The sequence below is a fragment of the Cyanistes caeruleus genome, chromosome 13, assembly GCF_971803275.1.
Source record: "Cyanistes caeruleus chromosome 13, bCyaCae1.hap1.1, whole genome shotgun sequence".
Lineage (NCBI taxonomy): Eukaryota > Metazoa > Chordata > Aves > Passeriformes > Paridae > Cyanistes > Cyanistes caeruleus.
The window spans coordinates 19,795,263-19,819,373 of record NC_141713.1 but is presented as its reverse complement, the minus strand read 5'-3'; the positions used below and the strand labels follow the sequence as shown (position 1 = coordinate 19,819,373).

General features: G+C 52.3%; 1 protein-coding gene across 4 annotated transcripts in view; it reads right to left on the bottom strand.

Moving 5' to 3' along the window:
• ZNF609 (zinc finger protein 609) overlaps positions 1–24,111 on the bottom strand; it is a 62,738-nt gene that overhangs the window by 29,806 nt on the left and 8,821 nt on the right. For 2 of the 4 annotated variants that reach the window (XM_086848532.1, XM_086848534.1), the window contains exon 2: positions 18,557–19,421. The exons of 1 other annotated variant lie outside the window; for it this stretch is intronic. In XM_086848532.1, coding sequence (XP_086704658.1) covers positions 18,557–19,303 — 747 coding nt within the window. In that variant the 5' untranslated portion in view covers positions 19,304–19,421. The remainder of the gene's footprint in view (positions 1–18,556; positions 19,422–24,111) is intronic. One more of the 4 variants, XM_086848533.1, reaches the window with a different exon arrangement.

Genomic DNA, 24,111 nt, shown 5'->3' with positions numbered 1-24,111 from the left:
ATTCAAGTTGTTTTCTCTCTGAAGAATGACATTAAAGGCAGCAAGGGGACTGGACAGAAGCCTGCCCTGCCTCCTTGCCCTGCACAGACACTGACTGTGTGCTCACCCAGTGGCGAGGAGCCATCCAGAGCCCCGCTGCAGATATCGAACCTGCCAAGATGCTCAAGAGAGGCACAAGGCACGGGCAGCAGCAGGCAGTGATTTATGGAGCTGATGTGCTTTCCCAGGTCACACATCGATAGGAGCCTCACCTCCTCCGCGGGCCAGCAGCCAGGCCGATTATCTGTCATATGCTGCAGGATGCAGTGCCAACAGCCAAGCACAGATTGCCCAGCTTGTTTGCAAAAAAAAAAATAGTAATAATAAATAAAACCCTGTAGGATCCAGGTGACTGGCTTTTGCTCAGGCCCATGCTTGCCAGTGGTAGGCGATCAAGCACACCATGCTGCAAGAAAGCATGTAATGCCCAGAGGCTGCCCCTCGCTGGAGCTCCTGGAAAGCACAATGGCAGCAGGAGCAGCGCTCATGGGAGCAGCTCTACAGTCGCCTGGCAGCTGCCCGTGGGTGTTCTCCCACCTCGACTCACCCCAAACTCGGCCCTAGGGTTTTCACCGTGTTACAGGCATCGGGATGGAGCTGGTTGCTCCATGAATCCTGACAGGAAACCAGCCTGTGCAAAGAGGATGCTCACAGAGCCGCGTGTACAAGCCACGTGCCTTTTACAATTAGCCCCTGCTGACAAAAGCACTTTTTTTCCAAAAAAATCAATTTTAAGGAATCAATTTTTCAGAAATTTAGATTTAATATGGTATTTCCTTCACATCTTTTTTGCTCTGGCAGACCTGAGGGACAAGCTAAGAACCACCTGCACTCAAGTCACAGAGCTGAATCACGGCAGCCTGAAGGACACGAGCTTCTGAAGCTGCCGGCTGCCAACACTGCATTAACCTTTTTTCCCCTTCCTTCTGTTTTACTGAGTAATTCCCAGATGCAGCCACTCGGCAGCAAGATGCCATTCAATATTCCTCAGGGAGTCTCAGAGCCTTTCCTCCCTCTGGGATCAGCAGTGGAAAAAGGTTTGTGCTTCTTGTATGACAGTCCTGTAATGAGAATCCCATAAATTCCAAACTGTATTTGATCAGGAGTTTTAAGGGGGAAAGCAAATTTCACAGGAGAGAAACTCAAGTGGGGGTTGAGAAATTGAGAAACCAGTTTTTTGTTCTCTTGATTCTGCCAAATACCTTGGAGGATGTCAATTTTTGAAGGAAGGGATATTCAGAGATCCCCCAAAAGAAGTACAACACCTGAAGATCCTAACCTAATCCTAACCTAACCTAAATGAAAATACAGCCCAAAACAGTGACCCAACCTTGTGGTTTTGCAATAAACAAAATAAACAAACCTGAATAAACAAACCTGAATAAACAAACCTGAAAGAGACAGTCATGTCTGACAGCAAAACAGCAAAGATGTAAGAGTTTGGATGCAGAGAGGTGAGCATGACCACAAAAAAGCTTTACTCTTATTTTTTAGCCCATTTTGCTTCCATCAGCTACATATTGAGCTCATGTAGACAACAAACAGGGCCAACACACTCTGTCCCACAGGACAGGTGGCTCCTCAGAGGAGATTCCACATGGAATCTAAGGAACCTGTGACTTCAAACCACCTGACACACCTGAAACCTCTCATTAGGTAATCCAGAACCTGAATGTTTTTACACGTCAGATACATCAAGGAAGGCCACACTCATGCATCAACCTACCAATGCTCCACAGCCATGGTGAGAAGCCTGCAGTGCCAGCCAAAACTGGGACCAAGGAGGACTGGAGGTGATAATCTGGGAACAAAAATGAAACCCTGGGGTTGTGAGCCAGGCTCTGTCCCAGCCGAGCTTGCGTGCTAGAATTTTAAGAAGGGGGTTGTTTGCTGACAGCTTAAAGGATTTATGGGAAGGATTAACCATGGCTTTGCTGATGAGGGAACCAGTGGCAAGCTCAGAGCAATCCCACAAGCAAGGGGAGAAACTGGAAGAGGACAGGGAAAGGGCAGATGAGCCTACAACAGCAAAAACAATACAGTTTGTTTTGCACAGTGAACTCGACTGGGAGCATTAAGAACCTTGGTTTGGTGCCCACCAAACACGGGACAGCCAGCTCTGGAGTCCTGCCTTCACAGCGCTGGATCATTGGGGTAACTGGAGGTGCCCAGAAGCCATACAAGTGAGAACATCACAGACCTCAGCTGTGAGGTCTGTGTGAAAGGCTAGGAGGTGCAAGTCCTGCTCTAGAGGTGGGGGAGGAGGGAAATCCTGCTGTGAGCAGCAGGCAGCAAGGAGCCGCAGATCCGCAGCACTGGTTGCTTCAGGAAAACTTCGTGTTGTTGCTTAAGAACTCTGTGAAGTATCTACAACTGAATAAGGCTTATACCCAGGTGAGTAACACAGATAAAAAGCAGGAGGCTACAGATCTGCTGCAGACTGGCAGAGGAACACAAACCTGGAGGGGTTTGCTCCAGAAAGCACGGGATGCTGGTTACCACAAACACACACAGACAGATCAATGGACTTGTCTGGCAAGCTGGAGCCCAGCAACAAGGGCATGTTCCAGCTGGGAACAGCTAATCCACCCTCTCAACCCAGTGCAGCTGCTCGGCAAACAAGCACGGTCCCCCCTTAAGAGAAAGCACAATCAGCCCAGATTTAGCTGGAAGAGGGTGGGGATATCGCTGAGCTCCAAGCCACGGTCTGAACCTTATCTGCTGCTTTAATACCTATCAGTGTTGATACAGATTAAAGGATTAGTCAGGATTACTGAAGGCAACCCCCCCTTGCCCCAGGCAGTGAGGATGGGCATGGGTGCGGTGCAATTCCAGTCTTTCCTGGCGACCACAGCCCTTGGCTGCACCCTTGAAGAGAAGGAGCCTGAGAAACATCTGATGAGAGGCTCTCCATGAGCGATGGCAGCCACGAAACAGACACAAGAGGGTGAGACTGGGCTCCCTGGGAAGAGAACAAAGACTCACCAACAAGAAGAGTCCAAGCGGGAGTCGGGTTTGTTGTCCCTATGGTTGCCTACCAACACACCAAGCCTTCATGGACCAGCACCACCAGAAGAAACCATCCCACCACAATCCACCCATGGCTGTTTATTCCTACTGTGGTCCAAAGCCCTCTTTTCCTAACACTGGCATTTGTGGACTGTCAGGAAACTGCCTGTTTAAAACCTGCTTTCAATGTCACTCAGCACAGCTTTTAATTGGATCATGTCCCTGACCCAATTCCCCACATGGCTGCACAAACCCTTGAGCATTGATGTGAGAAGGGGTGGTCAGGAGCAGGCAGGACCCCTCCTGGGGGAGCAGCAAAGCTCCAATGACTGCACAAGGAGGCTGAACACAAACCTGTGAGAAAGCTCTCCTCTGAGATCTCCCATCTTCCAAGAGATCATCACCAAATACCAGCTGTGTCCAGAGAGCCTGGTCCTGAAACCTGGCTGGGCTGAAAATGGTTCAGGACAATGGCAATACAAGAAATCCCACAGTAGAACAATCCCCCAGTTCCACCTCCCATCACCATGTATTCTGCTCCCTTCTCCAGGCAGGAGCCATTAAGCAGAAGAGCATGGCTGTCACCTTCTCCTGGACAGCAGGACCTCACATCCCAGCCTGTCATCCAGGAGAGACAGACTTTCAAAGGATACAGGTGGAGGAAAATACCTTTTGCCTGGGTGAAGAGTGCCCAAGGAAGTTGTGTCTGCCCCATCCGAGGTCAGGCTGGACAGGGCTTGGAGCAATCTGGTCTAGTGGAAGGTATCCCAGCCCACAGCAGAGGGTGGAATGAGGTGAGTTTAAAAGACCCTTCCAACCCAAACCAGCCTGTGAGTCTATGAGACACTAAGATGGAACCAAACCTGGTTCATCCAGCTTTCTTGCTTCTCACACCAGGACAACGGAAGGGAACAGCGGAGACACTGAAGCTGTCAGCAACAAGAAAACAGGCAATGTTGGGGCAAAGACGTGCAGAGAAGGACATCACTGATCTGAAATGATCACCTGGCAGAGCCAAACTTAGCCTATAGAACCACAAAAAAGTTTGGGTTGGAGAGGACCTTAAAGCTCATCCAGCTCCAAACCTCTGCCATGGGCAGGGACACCTTCCAACTTCTCCAGGAAGTGCACTCACATCCATACACCAACATCCCACATCCTGCAGTGATTCAGGGATGAAACTTTGGATCAAACCTCAAGCCCAAGGCAGTATTCCTCTCCATCCCTACGCTCCCCAAACCATCTCCTCTGCAAGGTGACACCCAGGAAGCTGCTTCAACCATTAGTTTCTTCCCACTAAAACACTACCAGGCTACACATGGCTCAGGAAGGAATGCAGAGCCCTGGCCATAGAAAATACACCCACTAAAAGACTCCTTTCCCCTGTGCAGAGAAGATCTGAGTAAGAGAGAAGACCAAAACTTTCACCAAATTTGGCACACTTCACTCAAAAGCACACACAGTACAACCAGCTCACCATAAGAAACAAGCTGAAGACTTGCAATGTTGAACATTCAAAAAAATACCAATAAAGTCTAACTATGCTGAGATGTTAGTTTTGGTCCCATAAAAGCAAGCAGGATTCCATAAAAGCAAGGTGCACTGGGCACCTGGGGGCCAACAGCAGTAAATCTGACACCAGAAATGCATGCCAGCCCACTGCCCAGACAGGGTGATTAAACCCCTACAAATTCTTGGCCCAGATGGAAGAGCAGCTACTTTCAGCCTCATTGGGTCACAAGCCAGCTGGAGCCCTTCAGTGAGTCTCCAGAGCCAGGCCCCCCACCCTGCACCGTGACCCCAGGAAGGAGCCAGGACAGCTCCCAGCCAGCATGGATGTATTCAGCCATCCTGGGAATTTGAGGAGCTCTGCAGGCAGAGACACCAAGGTGGATTTTGATTATGCTTTCTGATGGTGCTTTCCAGAGTTCCTGTTTCTAGAGCCAAGAGAAATCCCTGAGTAGGAACACTGTCCCACCAACATTATCTCCTCTAAGTTAATATCATAACTGTTTATGGAGTCAAGCCTATCAGGAGCTGGACTTGATGATCCTTGTGGGTTACTTCCAACTCAGGATATTCAATGGGTCATGAATTCAATCATCTGCTCACAGGCTATGGTGTGATTCCCAGGTGGGATACACAAACCACTAGCAAAGAGTCTCAGGGAAAAGTCCTCCTATGAAGAGCCCTCCTATGAGTATCCTTTTAATAGTGCCTTGTTAATTGTGAATTAACCAAACTGACCCAGAGCAGCCAATCTCAGGTCCTTTGGGAGAGGCACAGGGCAACATTCAGCCCACAGAAGCATGTTAAGCTTCCTCCAGCAGCTCCAACTCTGCCCTTTAGGAAGCAGATGGCATCCAAACCATATTTTGCTTCAGGGCCACACAAGTTTGGAGAACACATGCCACGTATACCTACGTATCTCATCAAGGAAGAAGTTCAGCTTCCTGTCACCACACAAGTTGTCAAAGTCACAGCGTATGAACACATGATTATTAGCAAAAACACTGCCAGAAGCTGAATGACAAAGGGTGCAGCATTAAGGCTGCTGTGCTCTGCTGAGCTTGGCATCTCCCAGGTGCTGAGAGCCAAACTACTCCAATGTGGCACCAACCTACTTTCAGATGGGTCTTCACACAGGACCTCCCAGATTATCTGTATCACACTGCCACCATCACATCCTCAACACCTAAAGCTATATCAGCTATCCCCCTCATTACATCAGCTTGTCACAGGAGATGGCAACCCATCCATGAGCAATCCACTGTGGGGTGTGAGGAAAAATGGATGTGTGCATCATCAGTGTTCCCATCAATCCAAACACACTGCATGCAGATCTCTCCTCTTAGGGACTCGGTCACCTCAGCCACAAACTCCCAAAACTTCCCTGACTGCTATTAGAACACCTCAGGCAGCACGTGACAAATTCAAACACTTGTGGAAAATGTATAGTGCTCCAAACCCCCAGCAGGAACAACAATCTGGAGCATTCGGGGCGTCCTAGGACAGTTCTTTGTGCTCACCCACAAATTGTTTTACAAGACAAAGTCCCGAGAGTGGTACTTAGTCTCAAGCAAAGATTATTTTTGGCAGCTTTATCAGAACAGTTCTCACTCCCTTAATCTCTCCTTGGATGAAAGCACGTTTAGGAAAACAGTCCAGATGCTGGAATATCAATAAAACAGAAAGCTGTGGTACAAGGCAGTCTTGAAGAGCCCTTTACAAATAAATACAACTTGGGGCCGTTTCTGTTCAGCAATGCCAGGCCCACACTCATAAACCAGAACAACATGCTCCCCTCCCCAGGAATCAGAAAACAAAAGCTGCGTTTGGGTTACCCAGCTGCAGGACACACATGCAAGAACTGCTCTTGCAACTCTCCTACCCCTAAATGGTCAAGCTACTCATACCACTTCATGGACTTTTAATCAAATATTCCTAAATAACAATTTACAAAAGGAGTTATAGCTGAGCCAAGAAACTTGGGCTAAGATGATGTTATGGGAAACTTGCCATCAGCTCTAAGTGACGATCTGGAGAGCTGATGAAATCTCCCATCATAGCAACAGGTTTGTCCACACCTCACACGTCTTAGTTTGAAACATCATCCACAAGGGCTCTGAATCTCATAGCAGCATTTCTCACTCCCAACAGCACTTACCAGCAACAGCTCAGCTCCATTGACTCACAGACCAGTTTGGGATGGAAAGAATCTTCAAACTCATCTCTTTCCAATCCCCTGCCATGGGCAGGGACACCTGCCACTATCCCAGGTTGCTCCAAACCCCATCCAACCTGGCCTGGAACATATCCAGGGATGATGCAGCTACATCTTCTCAAGGAAAACTGTGCCAGGGCCTTCCCACCCTCACAGGAAACAATTTCTTCCCAGTATCCCAACTAACCCTGCCCTCTGGACAAGTGGGAAGCCATTTCCCCTTGTCCTTGCACTCCAGGCCCTTGGCCAAAGTCCCTCTCCAGCTCTCCTGGAGCCCCTTTAGACATTCCAAGGGGCTCTGAGCTCTCCCTGGAGCCTTCTTTTCTCCAGGTGAGCACCCCCAGTCTTCCCAGCCTGGCTCCAGAGAAAAGGAGCTCCAGCTCTCAGAGCACCTTCATGACATTCTCTGGGCTCACTCAGGCAGTTTCTGATGTTGGACCTCCAGACTGGAGGTAGCTTTGCAGGTGGGGTATCACCTGAGAGGGGCAGAGCCCCCTCCCTCCACTTGCCAGATCCACTCCTCTGGATGCAGCCCGGGTTGATTTTCTGGGCTACAAGCAGACATCACCAGGTTACATCCAATTTGTCACCCACCAGTATCCCCAGGCCCCCCCGCCAGGGTTTGCTGAACTTCATGAGGTTCACAGAGACCCACTTCTCCAGCCTGCCAAGATCAACCTCTTGAAGAAATCCAACCATACCACAAGACTCTCTCAAACTCCAAGGCCGCTATTAGTAAAAATTATACCATCTCCTCCTCCTGAACCATGCTGGCCATCTCCAGCAGGTCTGGGATGACTTTCATCATCTACTCCCAGAGGATGCAGCCTCAATTCCAGCTGACAAGTCCCCAGCATATTGAGAAAGGCTTATTTTCTCCCTCCCCTCCCAGCCAGGGAGGGCAGGAATGCTAATGGCATCCCATTAAACAAACCAGAAGAAACCAAACCCACCTGAGCCAAGGCCCTGTCTCTGCCCTTCCCATTCATTGGCAATCTCAGCATGAAGCACACTTGTCAGAAGATTTCTTGGGTTTCCTTAAGTTCTTATGCCAAGTTCTGATTAAAATCCTCCTAAGTGGTTTTCTCTTTATTCCATTTCCTAGAACTGAGAAGCAAAGCAGACCTGAGAGCAGCTCTGAGTGCTGGAGGTAACAGCCCCCAGCACAGCCAAGCCATCCGAGTCTCCCACATCAGCTCATTAGGATCAATGGGAAATTGAAAGCAACGCTCCTTCCATCTCCCCTATCAGACCATCAGCTCCCAGAGGGGACTGGGTTTTAATGACCTCACTCACTGCCAGGAGGCTGAGAATGCTCTGCTGACAGAGGCTGCTGAGGCACCTCACTGGGTGCTGCTTCAGTGTCATGTTTGAAACAGGAAAGCCAGGAAGGAACATTCCCAAAGGCTTTTGGGTAACACACAACAGTGGAGCAGTGGGTAAGGAGTAAAGCACTGCACTGTAACACATCTCCATGCCCAAAAGCATCCAATTTACTCCATTCTCTCCCCGCTACTCGACATGCTCTGGTTCATGATGGTGGCTTCAGAAGAGAAGGCAACCTCTCATCACAGGCTCATGGCTTGAGATCTGCACCAAACCAGATCCCCTCTTTGCCTAGAAAAATCTGTCTGCTTTGGTGGCCTGGAGGACGAAACCTCCATTGGTTTCTTGCCCAAGACACAACTGGCACCTGCAAGTCTAGTTGCTCTTGTTCCTGTGGCCAAAGGCTGGAGGCCATTGGCTCACCATGAAGATAACTCCTGTCCTCCCAGCCAAGAGTAGCTGAGGGGAGCTCCTTCCCCACAGGAAGGCAGATGCATTTGGTCTGGGGGCTCAAGCACACCGAGAGCACTGTACAGGGGTGGTGCAAGGGAGCCCCAAAACAGCCTCTGCTCATACAAGAAAAAACAGAACCAGATGTGCTGCTGCCCTCTCTGCTGTGTCGTCTCCTTTGCAGGGCCCTACACAGGGAACTGCTCCTGCCACAGCTAAGTCATTATTGATGACTACACAGTCTGAAAACCCCAACACTTCCATTTTTTAATGCCATGAACCTCCTAATGGTTCTTGGGGGAACAGGAAGACACTGATCCTACTGAGAGACCACATGGACAGGACACACGCTGGTCCAATCTACCATTGAGGGATCTGTAATAGGGAACACCAATAGCTCCTGTTTTCTTGGTCTGGAGGAAGCAGCAGGGGGGAGCACAGGCTGTGAGCCCCTGTAAAGCAGGGCCTTTTCCTGGGACATGGCTCTTCCACAAGCCAGGCAGTGATCTGGCAAAGCCATGGCATATGTGGTCACATTTGGGCATGGTTTCACATGCAACCTTGGCTTTTTGTATGCAAGATTCAGACCCAGCCTGAGTGCTAAATCACCTGGCTCTACCCACTACCAAGGGGATTTGACTCTTCCCCCAGTCCGGGCAGCTCTGCTCGTGGCCATAGGGGTTTGACCAAAAGGCTGGTTTCCTTCAAAGGGCCATTCACCACTCAGCCCCTCCAGCTCCATCACTTTACCCACAAAGCAGAGCATTAACAGCCAGCCTGTGAGACCATAAAACACTAATGCCCAAAGAGTTCCTGCACCTTGAAACCTTAATGCTGAGCAAAGAAAGAAACCTTCCTGTCAGCAAACCAGGTCCATGATACATAGACACAGTCACCTTCCTCCCCTCCAAGTCACAGAACAGCAAACAGCCCTGGAAACCCTGAAACCTCGCTCTGTGTACAAGGCACCCCAGAGATCCAGTGCTCCCACCTGGGCACGAAAGGCTTCTCCCAGCACGGGACAGCTCTGCTTGATGACTTTGTCATCACCTCAAAGAGTTGCCTGGTGCCCAGCCATCCTCCTCTTTCAGCTTTGTTATGCAATTTCCCCTGGCCTCTGAGCACACAGAGCCCAGACCAGGGCTCTCCTGTTCCTCCAAGCCTCTCTGAGCCATTTGACTCCCAGAACTCGGCTGCAGCCTTCATAGATTTATAAAGGCTGAAGAAGACCTCCAGTGGCTGGACCTCTAGCCCACCAGTGCCACCATGCTCACCACCAAACCCAAGTGCTACATCCACACATTTTTCAAACATTTCCAGGGATGTGATTCCAGCACTTCCTTGGGCAGCCTGTTCCAATGCCTCACCACCACTCTTTAAGTGAACCCTTTCTTTGTTTCCTTCCTGCAAAGGGGCATCCATTCTTTACACCATGGTGGGTCAGAGGGACACAAGTGCAGACCTGGGGCTTGGTGTCCCACCAGGGAAGGCAGGTCAGGATCCCAAGCTGGCAGGGCAGCACCAGCATGCACCATGTCTGGTGTGGGACCACATGGACACTGCAGTCTCTCTTCTGCACCACAATAATGATGGAGCATCCCAGCTCCAGTGGCACCAGTGATTTTTGGGATGGCCTTCCCTTTCAGATAACAGACCCCAAGACTCCACTTGCTGCCATCCACAGATGAGCACCCACCGAGTGGGTGCAGCTCTCCCTCCTCCAGTCCAGCTTGAACACCAAGACCCAGCTCCAGGGTCCTTCTCCTGAGGGCTGACCCTAGGATGGTGACCACCAGCCATATGGCATGCAGTTGACTCCAGAACATGCCACAGCTATCTGTTAACCAGATGAGAGGGGCCATTCCCAGTGTGGGAGGCAGTGTACCTGAACCCCGATGAGTGGAGAGAGGGGGGGAAGTCTGGGAACAGCGTTTGTTTGCATAGTACCTGGGGAAAATATCACAACACTGCATTTCCATGGCTAACTGGGGGAACAAGTGAGCTTCCTGGGATGAAATTACCTTCTGGTTTGGGAAAAAACCCAAACCCACAGTGCCACAACCACAGGATTTGTAGCTGCATTGGCACCTTCTCTACGCAGAGCAGTCTCGTGCTCTGCCCAGCAAAGCCCATGCTCGAGCCTAACAGGAGCAGCCAATCCATGCAGGGGACAGGGGAAACTGAGACACACAGGCCCCAGCATTTGCATTAAGGGAGGGCAGCCCAGGGGGTTCTTTTTTTCCCTCAGCACTAGACAAGATCCACTTTTGAGCTTTATCACATTCCATCCCCTCACCAAAAGATGGTGACCTCTACATCCCAACCAGAATTCCAGCTCAGGCCTGCAGAGCAGGCATGCTCTCCACACTATTCATCACAACACATTCCAAGACATCCCAAGTGAATGAGGGCCAGACAGTATTCTGAAGAATCTAGATAACAAGTTGTAAAGCCACTTCAGTGTTAAGGACAGGGGAAAAGTCAGCAGATGTGAGTACATGATGTCACCACACCGTACAAAAGCTCCGTGGTAGCAACTTCCTGCAAAGGGAAATATCTGTCCACAGAACACAGGGATGGAGCTGGCACCATTCAGCTGGCAAGGCTGGGGGCACAGGAGGAGGAGGGATGAGGAGCACAGGCACCACATGCTTTCCTGGGTTGAGCAGAGCTTGCCAAAGTTACTGTGAGCCCTGTGAGAGACCAGTGAGACACTAAAACCTTTACACCACAGCATGGCCCCAGCAAAGGCCCCATCTCCAGCCCCAGATGCCACCACCACTGCTGTGCCCCCACCACAGGTGCCATCATCACTGCTATGTCCCATCTCCAGCCCCAGGTGTCATCACCACTTGCCCATGTCCCATCCATGCCAGCTCACCCATCCATGCCAGCCCATAACCTGAGCTCACCCCAGAAAACCCTGAGCACATTTATTTACCTCAGATCAGCTCCCTGATCTGGTCCGTGGGCAGGAATGAGTAACAGGGACAGGAATATCTTGAGCAGATGTTGTCACCAAATACAACGTATTGTCAGGCTGCTGGTGGCATTAAATCATTCCAGAGCCTGGCAGCTGCTTCCCAGCCCTGGGCTGCTCTCCCAGCTGATGCTTAACAGCTCTGAGCCCTGGGGTGGCTCCTCTTGCACCCACTAAGCACTCAAGCTCCAGGCATTGATCACCATGAGGTAAGAATGACACAAAACCACCCCAGAAAGTCCACAGCAATTACTTCCTTTTCTCCTGCCCACCTTCAGTTCTGGGGATTTAAGTGCCCTCTTGCCCAACACAACTCCAGGGTAGGAATTCACAGGGAAGATGGATTTCACAGCTCCAGCCCAAAGCATCCTCCAGAACAGCAGCAGAGAAATGCAGCACTGTGAAAGCAGTGGCACAGATGTCATGCCTGCAGAAAACAGGGAAAAGGCAGTGAATCCCCAACCAAGCAGCCTTTAAAAGCATAGGAGGGGAAATGCAGGCAGCCTGTGCTCTGCTGCCCTTTCCTGTGGCCTCCCTGGCTGCCGGGTGGAGAAGCAGCTTTGCTCATTAGCGGGTTATTCCTGGCACACTCCCCCTGCATCAGCTTCCCGGCAGGGCTGCAGGAGCAGCTCGCTGGGTTTTGAAGCCTTCAGGGTTGCACAGCGCTCCAGAAGCGAAAATATTCCTTTAAAGAAATCTCCCTCGGCAGACAAATGGTGCTGGGTAACTGGGGTCATTAGGCTAATGAGCAGCCAGCCTGGAAGCAAAGCAAAAAAACACCACAGAGTCTACCAGAGCCAGTTAGCTTCAAAATCTGACCCATCTCCAGCAGCTGCCATTGCTCACAAGGGAGGAATCAGGTCCATGAGTCTGCAGGATCCCACCAGCCTACCCACCAAAATCTCTCCTCAAAGCACTGGGGGAACAGATTAGCAGGTCCCTGGCACCAAGGAAGCCAAGAAGGGGCTGTTCCTCCTCTGTCCCCCCTCTATCAGCCCCTTCGTTACCACGGTGTCATTCCATTCTCACGCTTCAGGGTGGGGAGGGTTCTTCTCTTCTTTCCCAGCGCTGCTCCGTTTCCTACCACCACGTCCTTGACAGGAAGCCACATGTCCTGCTGTCCATTCTGGTGGAGACTGGGCCATGTTTCGGCATGACAGCCAATTCACTGGGATACAGCAATGCTGATGGGTCAGGCATCAAAGCTAACTCAGCTTTTTAGTCCTTCCTAACACTGCCATCTGGGAAAGCAACCAGGGAGAGATGCAATTTTCCCTTTGTAAGTCTTCAGAGGTGGGATCAGCTGGAACTCCCAGCCTGCTACATCCAGTGGTTATAAAAGAAAGCCCACATATAAATAACCTCTCAGCAGGAGCCAAAACTCCAGCACTAACCCCATGGTTTGAAGTGAACAAGGCCAATTTCCTCCTTTGTAGCTCTTGACACATGTTGGCTGCGTGCCCCCTTCTTGCCTTGTTCCTAGAGTAGAAGGCTCTGGGCGGCTGAGCCGGGAACAATAAGGAAACGAGTGGTGTCACTCCCAAGGACTCCCAACACAGCTCTGTCAGCAGCTCTGGAGGCAGCCCATTCCAGCATGGCAGGAGAAAAAGAACCATGGTGAGAGGATCAGGCAGAAGCCAGTAGCTGCCTGCACACCCCTGGCACCTCCCTGAACTGCCCCTGTCACGCTGGCTGCCATTCCCCGGAAAGAAACGAGCCCTGCAGAGCAAAGGCTGGGAAGCAACTTCTCCCCAGGGTTTTGGGCATGAACATGTCCCTACCCAAGCACTGGGCTTCCCACATGCCCTAAAATCCCTGAGGAAAATGAAGCACAGGCTGAACACCAGCTCCAAAGCCAGCTTTGGAGGGGCTGTAAAGCAGTAACTGTTCTCACTAAAACAGCTCCACTGGGAGTTCCTCCTCCCAAACTTTGGCCCCAAGACAAGGAATCCCACCACCAGTCAAAATCCCAAGCCATCTTCAAAGCACAAGGCTGGGACCACCCCCAACATCTCTTCCTGGTTCTCCCCCACACCAAGAGATATTCCTAAAAGCATCTGTGGCCACCTGCTGTTGGGCTTGGACCCAGCAGAGGGACTGGAAGATCTCACCTCTTCAAGCTGGAGTCACACAGGAATCCCTCACCCCAATCCTTGCCATGCATGCAGAACCAAACTTCATCCTTTCCCCCAACAACAGAAAAACGGCTAAAAAAAAGGCAACCATGCTTTCACTCCAAGTAAAGGATTAATGGTACAGGACATCTGGCACCTGGGGGTCCATCCCACATCCACTGAGGCTGTAGGCACCACGCAGTTCTGCATCCCTGGATTAGGGCAAGAAGGTCCACAAAGGTGACACCAAAGCCAGCAGCAGCAGGGACAGAGCAGAGATATTTTTTATTCTTTTTTTGCAGCTGCCACTGGTGTGGTGCCACCACCACACTGTCTCCACTGCCACCTGACCCCAAACACTCCCTCTGCTGCCACACTATCCTCCCACAGAACCACAAGGGCATTTTCACACCAGTTCTGGTGTGAACACACTGCAGTGTCCCCCATCTTACAACAGCCTCTCTCTATCAGGTCACCCACAGCAGAGACGTCTGCTCTGAGCACACACAGGGCATCACCACACTGTGTCTAGGGAGAAATTCAGGAGAAAAAAATGCACCGGTGGCTTCCATCCCCTCTCCCACAGAGAGACACGGATGAATCCACCCTCCTGGCTGCCCAAAACCGCAGCACCCGTGACCCTGAGAGCCTTTTCAGAAGAGCCGAGTCTCCAGCGGCTTCTGTTTGCCTTTCCCTTGTCTGCAGCAGCATCACATCTGGACTCTCATCAGAAAAGAAGTGGGGGAAAAAACCCCTCCCTCCTCCTCCTGCTGAACAACCTCTCAATCAAAACAAAGCCGGAGCGGCAGCCAAGAGCTGGGAGGCTCTTTTGTTTAATGCTCAGCATCCCCGGCTGGGCCAGCACAGCCCGGAGCGCTGGGAGCGGCTGCAGGGGGCCGCGGTGGGCACTGTGCTGGGTGCAGGAGCCAGCTCAGCCACCAGCCCCGAGCCCAGCTCGGCCACACCACAGTGGCTGCTGCTGGGGCAAAATCAGCGCTGCTCCGTGCACGGCCATTTTGCTGAGCTCGGCTGCTCACCGAGAGCTGCCATTCCCTCCCAGCACCAGTGTCCTCACAAAGGCAAAGCAAACTAAACCTCAACTCAGCTCCAGCCATCCCCAGGGACTGACCCAGCCACTGGTCACCATGCTCACGGATACACCAGCACAAGCTCTTTTCTCTCCCTGCTGCAAGTATTTTAAGCTCCCACTGTCGCCCCTCCAAATATTTTTGCCCAGGCACAGACCACAGCCAAAGGCAAATCTCGAGGTGCTCAGCCCATCCCAGAGACCCTGGAAAGTCTCCAGCAGGGTTTCCACCAGTGAGCTTCATCAAGATCAGCCCCATCCCTGGAGAAGTTATTGCCTGTGCCCCAACACTCTGACGGCATCAGGTTTGAGGAAGGGCACGTAACAAGCCAGGACACAGCCAAGATCCACACCAAGAGAAAGCATATTTGGGATATTCAGCTCCAGAGGCTTCGCCCCAGGAAGGAACAACCAGAGCCATGGGGTCAGAGTGGCAAAACATCCCATGGAGCCCAAGGGCCACGTCCACAGGCTCCATCACTGCTGTGTCAGACATGGGTGACACGTGTCTGTGAAGAGTGTGGAATGTCTGTGAATGCATGTGGACAGAGCCATGGAGCACCAGCTGACATGGAAAAGTGTCTGGCAAAATCCAAAGCAAAGCTCCTTCCTACACCAAACAAGGAATCAATGGCTGCCAAATCCTACAGCAAGATATTGGAAGAACACAAAAGCAGAAGTTAGTGGCAAGTCGAGTGAGCTGGCTGGGGCATGGAAGCACCTCATCAAGGAAAAATACCCCCTGCTAAAGAGCTCATTATTCCAGCCAAGGAGGTACAACAGAGCCTCATGGCTGGCGGCTGCAGCACACATCTCTTTTGTCTGACCTCCAGGGAGGTCACCCACCCCAGGCTTCAGCAGTGGAGGTACAGTCTCCCCTTTCTTCATCCACAGATGGAGACCAGCTTCCCTGCCTGAAACGGAAGCAGGAGCAATACAGGGTTAAGCAAAGGACAAGCTGACGGAGACCAAATGTTGGGCTGAGTCACGCTGTGGCTGTTCCTGTTTCAGTCTGAGCAAGTTTCTCGCTTCCCAGGCAGGGTTTGTCCCCAGGCCAGAAAGAACCTGCCACCTTAATCCTCTCGATGCACTGCCTGCAGGAGCTGCCCTTCCTCCCACAGCCAGCACACACCTCTGCTCTTGGCTTGTCGTTTGGACCCCACATGCAGTTTCTGGAACATCTCAGCAGTTCACAAGCCCAACGCCACATTCCCCGCTGCATCCCATTGGTCCTCCACCCTGCCCCAGGCATCCACCCAGCCTCAGTCTCTTCCTCAAGACAAAAAACTGCTTTCCCACCCCCTACCATGCAGACACCTTTCTTCTCCTCGCCCACAGCTTTCCCGACCCAAAGGAAGCCATCCAGCTGCCCCCAGGAGGCTGATGAAACACAGACAATGCTTCCTCCTAAGTGACACTTGTTCCTGCAGATACAGACATCAAATCCCTTCTCAAAACAGGGATCAGTCCTCCAGCCTCAGCTTTCACCAAGGGGGTTATGCTTGAATCTGGACAAGTAAAATGGCAGAACCATCCTCACCAGGTGTCAGCATGGAGAAGATAGAATCATCTGGGTTAGAAATGACCTTAACACCCATCTTTTTCTACCTCCTCCCATGGATAGGACACCTGCCACTACACCAGGTTGTTTCAAGCCCTGTCCAACCTGGCCTGGAACACTTCCAGGAATGGGGCAGCCACAACTCAGGAGGAACCCATGCCAGGGCCTCACCACCCTCACAGGAAAGTGTTTCTTCCCAATGTCCCATCTAACTCTGTCTTCTGCAAGTGGGAAGCCATTCCCCCATGTCCTGGCACTCCTTGTCCCAAGTCCCTCTCCAGCTCTCCTTGAGCCCCCTTAGGCCCTGGAAGGAGTTCTGAGCTCTCCCCGCTGCCCACACAGGGGATGAGCCCAGGACACTGAGGGTTTTCCAGGTGCCAGCACACACAACCAAAGTGTGTGGAGTTTCTCGTCCACCAACACCATACATCACATTGGTATCTCCAACTGCAAGGAGTTTCTGCAGCTGTACCAGTGAAAGAAATAAATCTTTAATAGTAACAACAGAGCAAAGCCATGCAGGGTACGACCCAAGGTCCAGCCAGCTCCAGTGCTGGCTGACACAGCAGCCAGCACAGATGGCTACACGGAACATAACAGCCAAGCATGTTGAGGTATTTCCCAAACCAATTCCCAAGTTTCCGTCCTCCTCATACTTTTCCCAAGCCAAAATGCATTGCCCTGTACATTCCCTGATGAGCTTCTCCTCCACAAACCCACCCAGGTGCCCCAAATCATACATGGACTTCCAGCAGCCACAGCTTTTAGCAGCAGCATTCCAGTCCATCATGCAAAAGAGCATCTGCTGCTTTTCCTGGTTTCATTCACTTTGGTTGCACAGCCAGAACAGACAAAGGAAGAAGATGTCTCCACACCCCTCCTGAATTTTACAGGCTTCAGTCACCTGCCCCAGGAATCTTCCTCTCAAGTGGCAGAAACACCAACCTATTTAGCAGCCCTTGTCCCAGAGCCATCCCGTGGCTGACCATCCCCTCCCCAACAGATCTCTGGTCTCAGCACCTCTTCCCAGTGCCACTGTGCCCTCCCCACCCATCCCAGTGCCCACATTGTGATCCCCACACCAAAGCAGAAATCTTCCCAGGGAACCTCAGGCTGCAAACATGGTGACATTGCTTCTCATACTCCCCAGCCACTCTCCTGACACCCTGTTGATGGCAATAGGGCCAAGCCGACCCGAACACACGCACTTGTGATGCACGTGTGACACACACATGGCTTTCACAGGCACACACACTGGCAACACCCCCTATGCAGCTGGCATGGAGGAAAGCATAGACATCCACATGCTCAAAGTCTTCCCCATACGAACCAGAAATCACATCAGCCACTGTGATTGCTCAGAAACCAGAGAAGAGTCCTGAAAAATGGCCACATCCAGACACAGCCGCGCAGCCACCCAGAGCCCAGCACCACCCAGATAGACAGGCAGCCACTCACCCTGTTGGCCATCTGCCATTGGCACGGCTTTTCATGCCCCTGGTGACCTGGAAGAGCAGCTTGGCCAGCTCAGTATCACTGCCACGTGTTAGCAGAGGAGTGACACGTCAAACATCACCCACAGCCACTCACCAGCCCTGGATCACCACCACAGGTGGGACAGAGCCCATGTACCTTCGGCAGACCCAGGAGCGAGGCAGTGACTCCTGTCAGCCCTGCTCCTTGTGCTCACCCGCATGCCCACGTAGATCCCACATCCACTAACATGGCTCCTTCTCTGCACTAAGGGATCCTTCTCTGCATATGATGCAACTGCAGAGAAATAAATTCCTTCAGGAGCTGCAGGGAGCCTTGACACACAAGGTGAAGCCAGCAGGACACAGAGCACAGCACAGACTCTTTATGTCCCCTTGGGAGATGTAGCAAAGCACCAGGACATCACCTTGATTTCAGAATGACAGAAGCCAGGGAAGCCTGGAGCCATTCAGCACAACCAAAGTGCAGAGGAAAACAAATCTCAGAGGGTAGAGCAGGATGGTACCCAGAGCACAGTGTCTGCAGGTGATCTGCTCACACACGGTTCCCAGAAGCCAGGCTTGACCAGTGTCACTCCACTGCCATGTCCAGACACCAGCACATCACATGGTCAAACCACCAATGCCGAAACCAGGAGGCACCAGCCACACATCAGTGTACAAACCAGCAGTACAAAACACACAGTCCCACCCCCTTGTCACCCACAATGCCATGTCACAGCAATACCACGTGAGCAGCAGCAATGGTATCCATGCCCCAACACCTTTCTTACCTTCTCTGACTTCACCTTTTTCAGCTGCCGGCACTCACTTTCTCCATCCTCCAGCTCTGACTTTACTCCCAAGGGATTGAGCGCAGCTCCCGTGTCAATAGCTATACTCCCAAGCTGCTCAGCAGCAGCAGGCTCTGTCCCCTGGCCCCCGTCATACTGTCCCACCCTCACTGCCAGGGCCAGGGGCTGCAGCACGCTGGGCTCCTTCTCTGCTGCAGCCCCTGCACCCTCACTCCTTTCCTTCTTGCTTTTGGATGAGCCACCCTCCTTCTCCTTCTTGGAGCCAGCCACACTGCGAGACGCCTTGGCCGACTTCTCTGAGCTCTTCGGGGTGACGGCAGGCACCAAACCACCTGAGTTTGCACCATCCCCAGAGCGTCCTTGAACCTCCTTCTTGCCACCAGCTCCCTCGCTGCCAGTGAACAGGGAGGATCCTGGGGTCGGCTTCCCACTGTCCTTGCCAGTCTTGCTCCTTTTCGACTTTGATTTGCCCTCCTTGCCTTGCGGGCCTGGCACTGGGCTCACAAACTTGATGTTATCTGGTAGTGTTGCCACTGCGTTGGGTGCCGGGAGCCCCACCTCCTTGGAGCCCGACATTTCCAATTTCTGCTGATCCTTCTCCAAATCAGCGTCCAGGTCAATGATGAGATTCCCTACACCAATGTCCCACTCATCCCCACTGTCATACGTCTCAACCGGGTTCGCATCAATTCCTTTCCCTCCGGAAGCTCCGCTGCTCAAGGACATCTTAGAGTTAACGGCCCCTCACGGTTCAAGGCTCTTCCCTGCCTCTACGCCCTGGGGGTCACCTACGTCCTTGGGGGGCTTCCAGTGGTTGGGGTCTGCCCAGGTGACGGCATCGCTGCTGGAAGGGAGACCAAAGAGAACAGGGTTACACATGAAGAGCCGTGGGCAGGCAGATCACTGACAGCCACACCTGCAGGCAGGAGAGATCTGGGCAGAGTGAAGCCCCCAACCTCCCAAATCCCCCTCACAGCATCCTTCTGCCACCCCCTGGACTGGGGCTGCTCCACAGCCACCCCCACAGCAGCGGCCATCTGGCACCAGTCCTCGATCAATAGCAGCCATGGCAGGTCACGGCTCTCAGCTCCAACAAGATATTACTCACACATTTCCCCGCTCACCATTTCCCTCTGAATTATCGAGCGCTGCCCCTGGGAGGGAGGATTGATTCCTCTCCTGCCAATGCCACCCAGAGGGAGGGCTCCTCTCCAAGCCAGCCTTGCTGCGAGGGACAAGAGCTGCTCACCAGGGAAGTCAAGTGCCTTGGTGGGAAATAAATTCCAGGCTTCAGAGTGCCTGTGACACTTGGGATGTGTCAGCGCAGTCACCAAAGGAAGTGGGAAAATCGCAGTGGGAAGCATAAGGGTTCCCATCCCACACCTCCGGGCAGACCAACAGTACCCAGATTTGGAGTGTTTACCACCACTGCCTCTGGCCATGATAAGCTTCCAATGGGAAAGAAATGGAGATGCAACTGTGTAAGTACCCAGTCTTAACTGGGAAGAGGGGGCTCAGCCCTACCTGCCCGCACCGCAGCTGACCCCGGTGAGCCCAAAATATCTCCTCCCCACTTCCCAGCCTCTCCCCCAGGGAGGGAAACAAAAAAGACACCCACGCTCAACCTGACACAGCACCCAAGTAATGGCAATTACCCTGACGAGACATAATTAACACATGTAACAGCTTCTTCCCAGCACCGCCCAGCAAGGCCACCTGCTCTCCAGAATCCTTAAGAAATCCTTGACCACTGTCCTCTCCCTCCCTGCCAAGCTACAGGCCTCCCTGCTCCTGGTACTACTAACAAGTGACACTTCAAAAACAGGTGACTTAGAGAGAAATGAGAAGTAAAAAAAAAACAACCAACCCAAAAAAACCCTCCACACCACACACACACACAAATTTCTTCAAACCCCAGCAGGCAGGAGCCTGGAAAGCAGCTTCACGGTGCGTTTCCAGAGACGCAAACACTGTAAAAATGCCAGGGATTCTTTCATCAGCCAGGCTGCTGCAGCCAGACCATTTTCCATCTGCTCCCCACAGCATCCTCAGCTCTGTACAGCTAATAATCCTCTCTCTGACAGGTCATTACGGAGATTTTTAACCCCAGGAGCTGGGGGGCTTGCGTGCAAGCTGGAAATGAAAAGCACTGACCTCTCATTTCAGCAGCATGGAAAGTGCCGAATCAGGAGATCATTTTGTGCACAGGAGTCGCTAACGGCTTCCCAAAGCTGACCTGCGTGTTTCTATGGCTGCCTCCTCCTCCTCTTCCTGCTCCTGCCCCGGCACCTGCTCCCCAGTTCCAAGCTGGTATGTCCAACCCCATCAATCTGCCTCTCCAGAGCCTCCCTCCCAACCACTGATGGGGCCAAGGGCTGGCAGCAACCACCTCACCCCTGCGAGACTCTTCATGTCACGGATCCACCGCGATTCCTTTGTGTGGGTGGGCAAAGCCAGTAACGAGCTGGATGAACCAGATTTCTGGCTGATACCAGTCCCTTCCCAGCCCTAAGCTGAAGCATGGAATCCAGGAACAATCCAAATGAATTGGTGGACCACTAATGACCACTGATGCACAGGATCAACCCACAGGAGCTGACAGCAGAGGATGAAGTTCAGTCTCCAAATCCAAGAGTTGCCAACCCAAAGTTGGAGAAGGCAAAGAGCCACGGCAAGCTCAGGTCAGAGGGAAAAGCAGACAAGGATCTGACCTTGCAGTGACAGGAAAACGACAGTCTGCAGGGTTGTACTGCAACATGCGTAGCATCACCTGTTCCATGCAACACCTGAACAACGCCAGCTTGGCCATATCTCCACAGAATTCACCTTGCTGCTCTAAACGTGCACTTACACACGCACGCACATCTCCAGAAGTATTATTTATACATGTGGAATAAGGAGACCAGATGAGCAGGACTTGGATCTGAAATTCTGCAAACAGCAGCAGCTTTTGCCAATTCCTACCACAACAAAAGGAAGAAGGAGCCCAGAAGACCGCTGGGTCCCCAGCAATTAGAGAGCCAGGAACAATCAAAGGGTTAGGAAACAAGAGGAGCAAAAACCCTCACCCTACGGAGGAGGTGCCAAGGGAGCCCAGGCTCTGCTAATGCAGACAGAAGGGAACCACAAACAGGACGGACAGGAACATGCTGGATTGGCAAGAGCAGGGGAAAGGCACGTTGTGACGAGAGTGAGGCAGAGAACTCAAGACATGCCACCACAGGAAGAGGGACTGGGGCAGGGATCAGCCCTTTCCAGAGCAGAGCTGAAGGCTGGGACCCTGGAATATGATCTGGGGGAATCTCCTGAATATGCTCCATTGCATGTGGCTCTAAACCATTTTCCACAGCTTTTTCCTTCCACAAAACTCCCATCCCAGTTCCCCATTTCTCTACTCCACTATTGCAGGCTCAGCCTCTGCAGTCAGGAGCATTTCTGAGAGTCCCTCTCCCAAGCCAGACCCGCAGGGACCCCAAAATAACACACCATCATTATTCTGGGTGTAGAGTAACCCCTGGCTACCGCACCCCATAGCCCAAAGAGGTGACTATCCTACTGCTTCCTTTGCCCAAGCTGGAGAAGCACCGGGTGGTATCCAGATCCTTCCCACTCCCCTGCCGGGGGAGTAACGCTGCCACAAATCACAGCATCTCAGAAAACAGAGCGAGGAGATTGATTCAGCTGGAAACATGTCCTTCCCCTTACCTCCTGCCATCGCAGGATTGATCCCCGCACAACATGAAAAGCATGTGCTCACTTGTTGGCCTGGAGACCTGCCAACAAAGCGTTTTAAGAGCAGTCCTGGAGCGCAGATTCTACAAGGAGACAGCTTTCTGCTTGGGAATGCTGTACACACACAGCACCAGACATGAATAATTCAGCTCCATTAGGTGCTGAGACCTCTATAATCCACATCTATGGGCTGGGACAGAGCCAAACCGTATTCAGAGACAAACCTGAAAGTTCACTTTCAGGGCTGCACACACACCTAGAGACAGCTCTTCCACCACAACAGCTCCACTTCCAAAAGGCAGCAGGGAAACTGTGCCAGCCCCTGCCTCTCTATGTGCTAAAACCGGTGCAGGATGCTCAGAACCCGCCAAACCCGCGCCACTCCAGCTTTCTCTGCTGGTAACCAGAGGCCGGGAGACCAAAGCTGGGAAGGATTGACCGCCCAAGGGCAGCAAGATGTAGGAGAAAGCTCTTCTCCTGGCAGCAGCCAGCCCACACATAGGGAGACTGTCTCATAGCCATGTGCTCCAGCCTGCAGCACTCCAGGATAAGCCTCTGGTGGCTTCCAGACATGACTGACTGCAATTTTCACCCTGATTAACTTTCAGGAATGCCCACAAGAAGGAGCAGCAAAAAGGACAGGGAAGGGAGGGGGGGGGGGGAGAAAATCTGCAGGATGCAGCATTTCCTCCAGCGGGCACAAGGCAGGGAGCAGAAGGTTTGGTGAGATGGTTGCTCTGGCCAGGAGTGACCCTGGAGAGCAGAGCCCTCCGCTCCCTGCCGAAAGAGCCAAAGGCAGCGGCATGGAAGGGATGCTGTCCCCCCAGCTTGACAAACCCCCAAAGGGCTCCCCACAAGGCCGCAGCTGAGGCAGCAGCACGAGGGTCTGCAGTGCCGAGGCCCTTCCTCCAGCCACTGGCAGCCAGCCGGCTGCTCTCCCCATCCACTGCCTCTGCATGAGATCCCTTTTTGTTTCCTTTTACGACTAAAGAAACTCGGGGCGGTGGGGGGTGACACGCTGCCTTCCCCACGCTGCTGTGCTCACTCCCCAGCCAGCTCCTACCGCCGTGCCTGTAATCCCCCAGCTGGGCTTGTTTGGGTTAGATTTTTGTTAAGTAACTCCCATGTCTTTGCTGCAGATTTCTTTTTAAGATGTTCCCTTTCTCCCCGCCCCCACTCTCTAGAGCTGGGGGAGAGAGAAGAGAAAAAAAAGGAGAGAAAAAAAGAGAAATGTTGAACGCGAGCCAGCTGGCACAAACAAGAGGAGACGGAGAAATCTGCACAAAGGAGCTTCCTCACTCACTTGCTGCTTTCAGCTCAAGAAATCACGCAGGGGAGGAGGGTTCACTCTCCCCCAGACATCAGTCAAGCTGTAGCAGACAAAGGAGATTTGCCATGACACCCTCCAGAACTGCCACCCAACGGGGGCAGGATCCCTCCACCGCCTGCGCCCCGCGGGAGTCCGAGCTGTTGCAAAACACACCAAGGCACAGAGCTTCAAAACAGGCTGTTCAATGTGGAATTAAGCAAGATTTTGAATGGAGGAGCTGTGCTCCTGTCTCTGCACTCACACAAGGCTCTCAGGGCTGAGCAGGACAGCGTCAGCAAGCTGCCAGAAGGGAGAAGGCTGAACCCAATTTGAATAAAATGGAGCCACCCTTCTTTTTTTTAATATGGAGGTGCACCCCATCATGACTACATCTTCCAGCATGCACTGCAGCTAGAACACTGAGAGAGACACCAACAAACTTGGGCCAGGACTCCCAAATTTCTGAAGGCTGAGCCTTGACCCTGGAGATGAA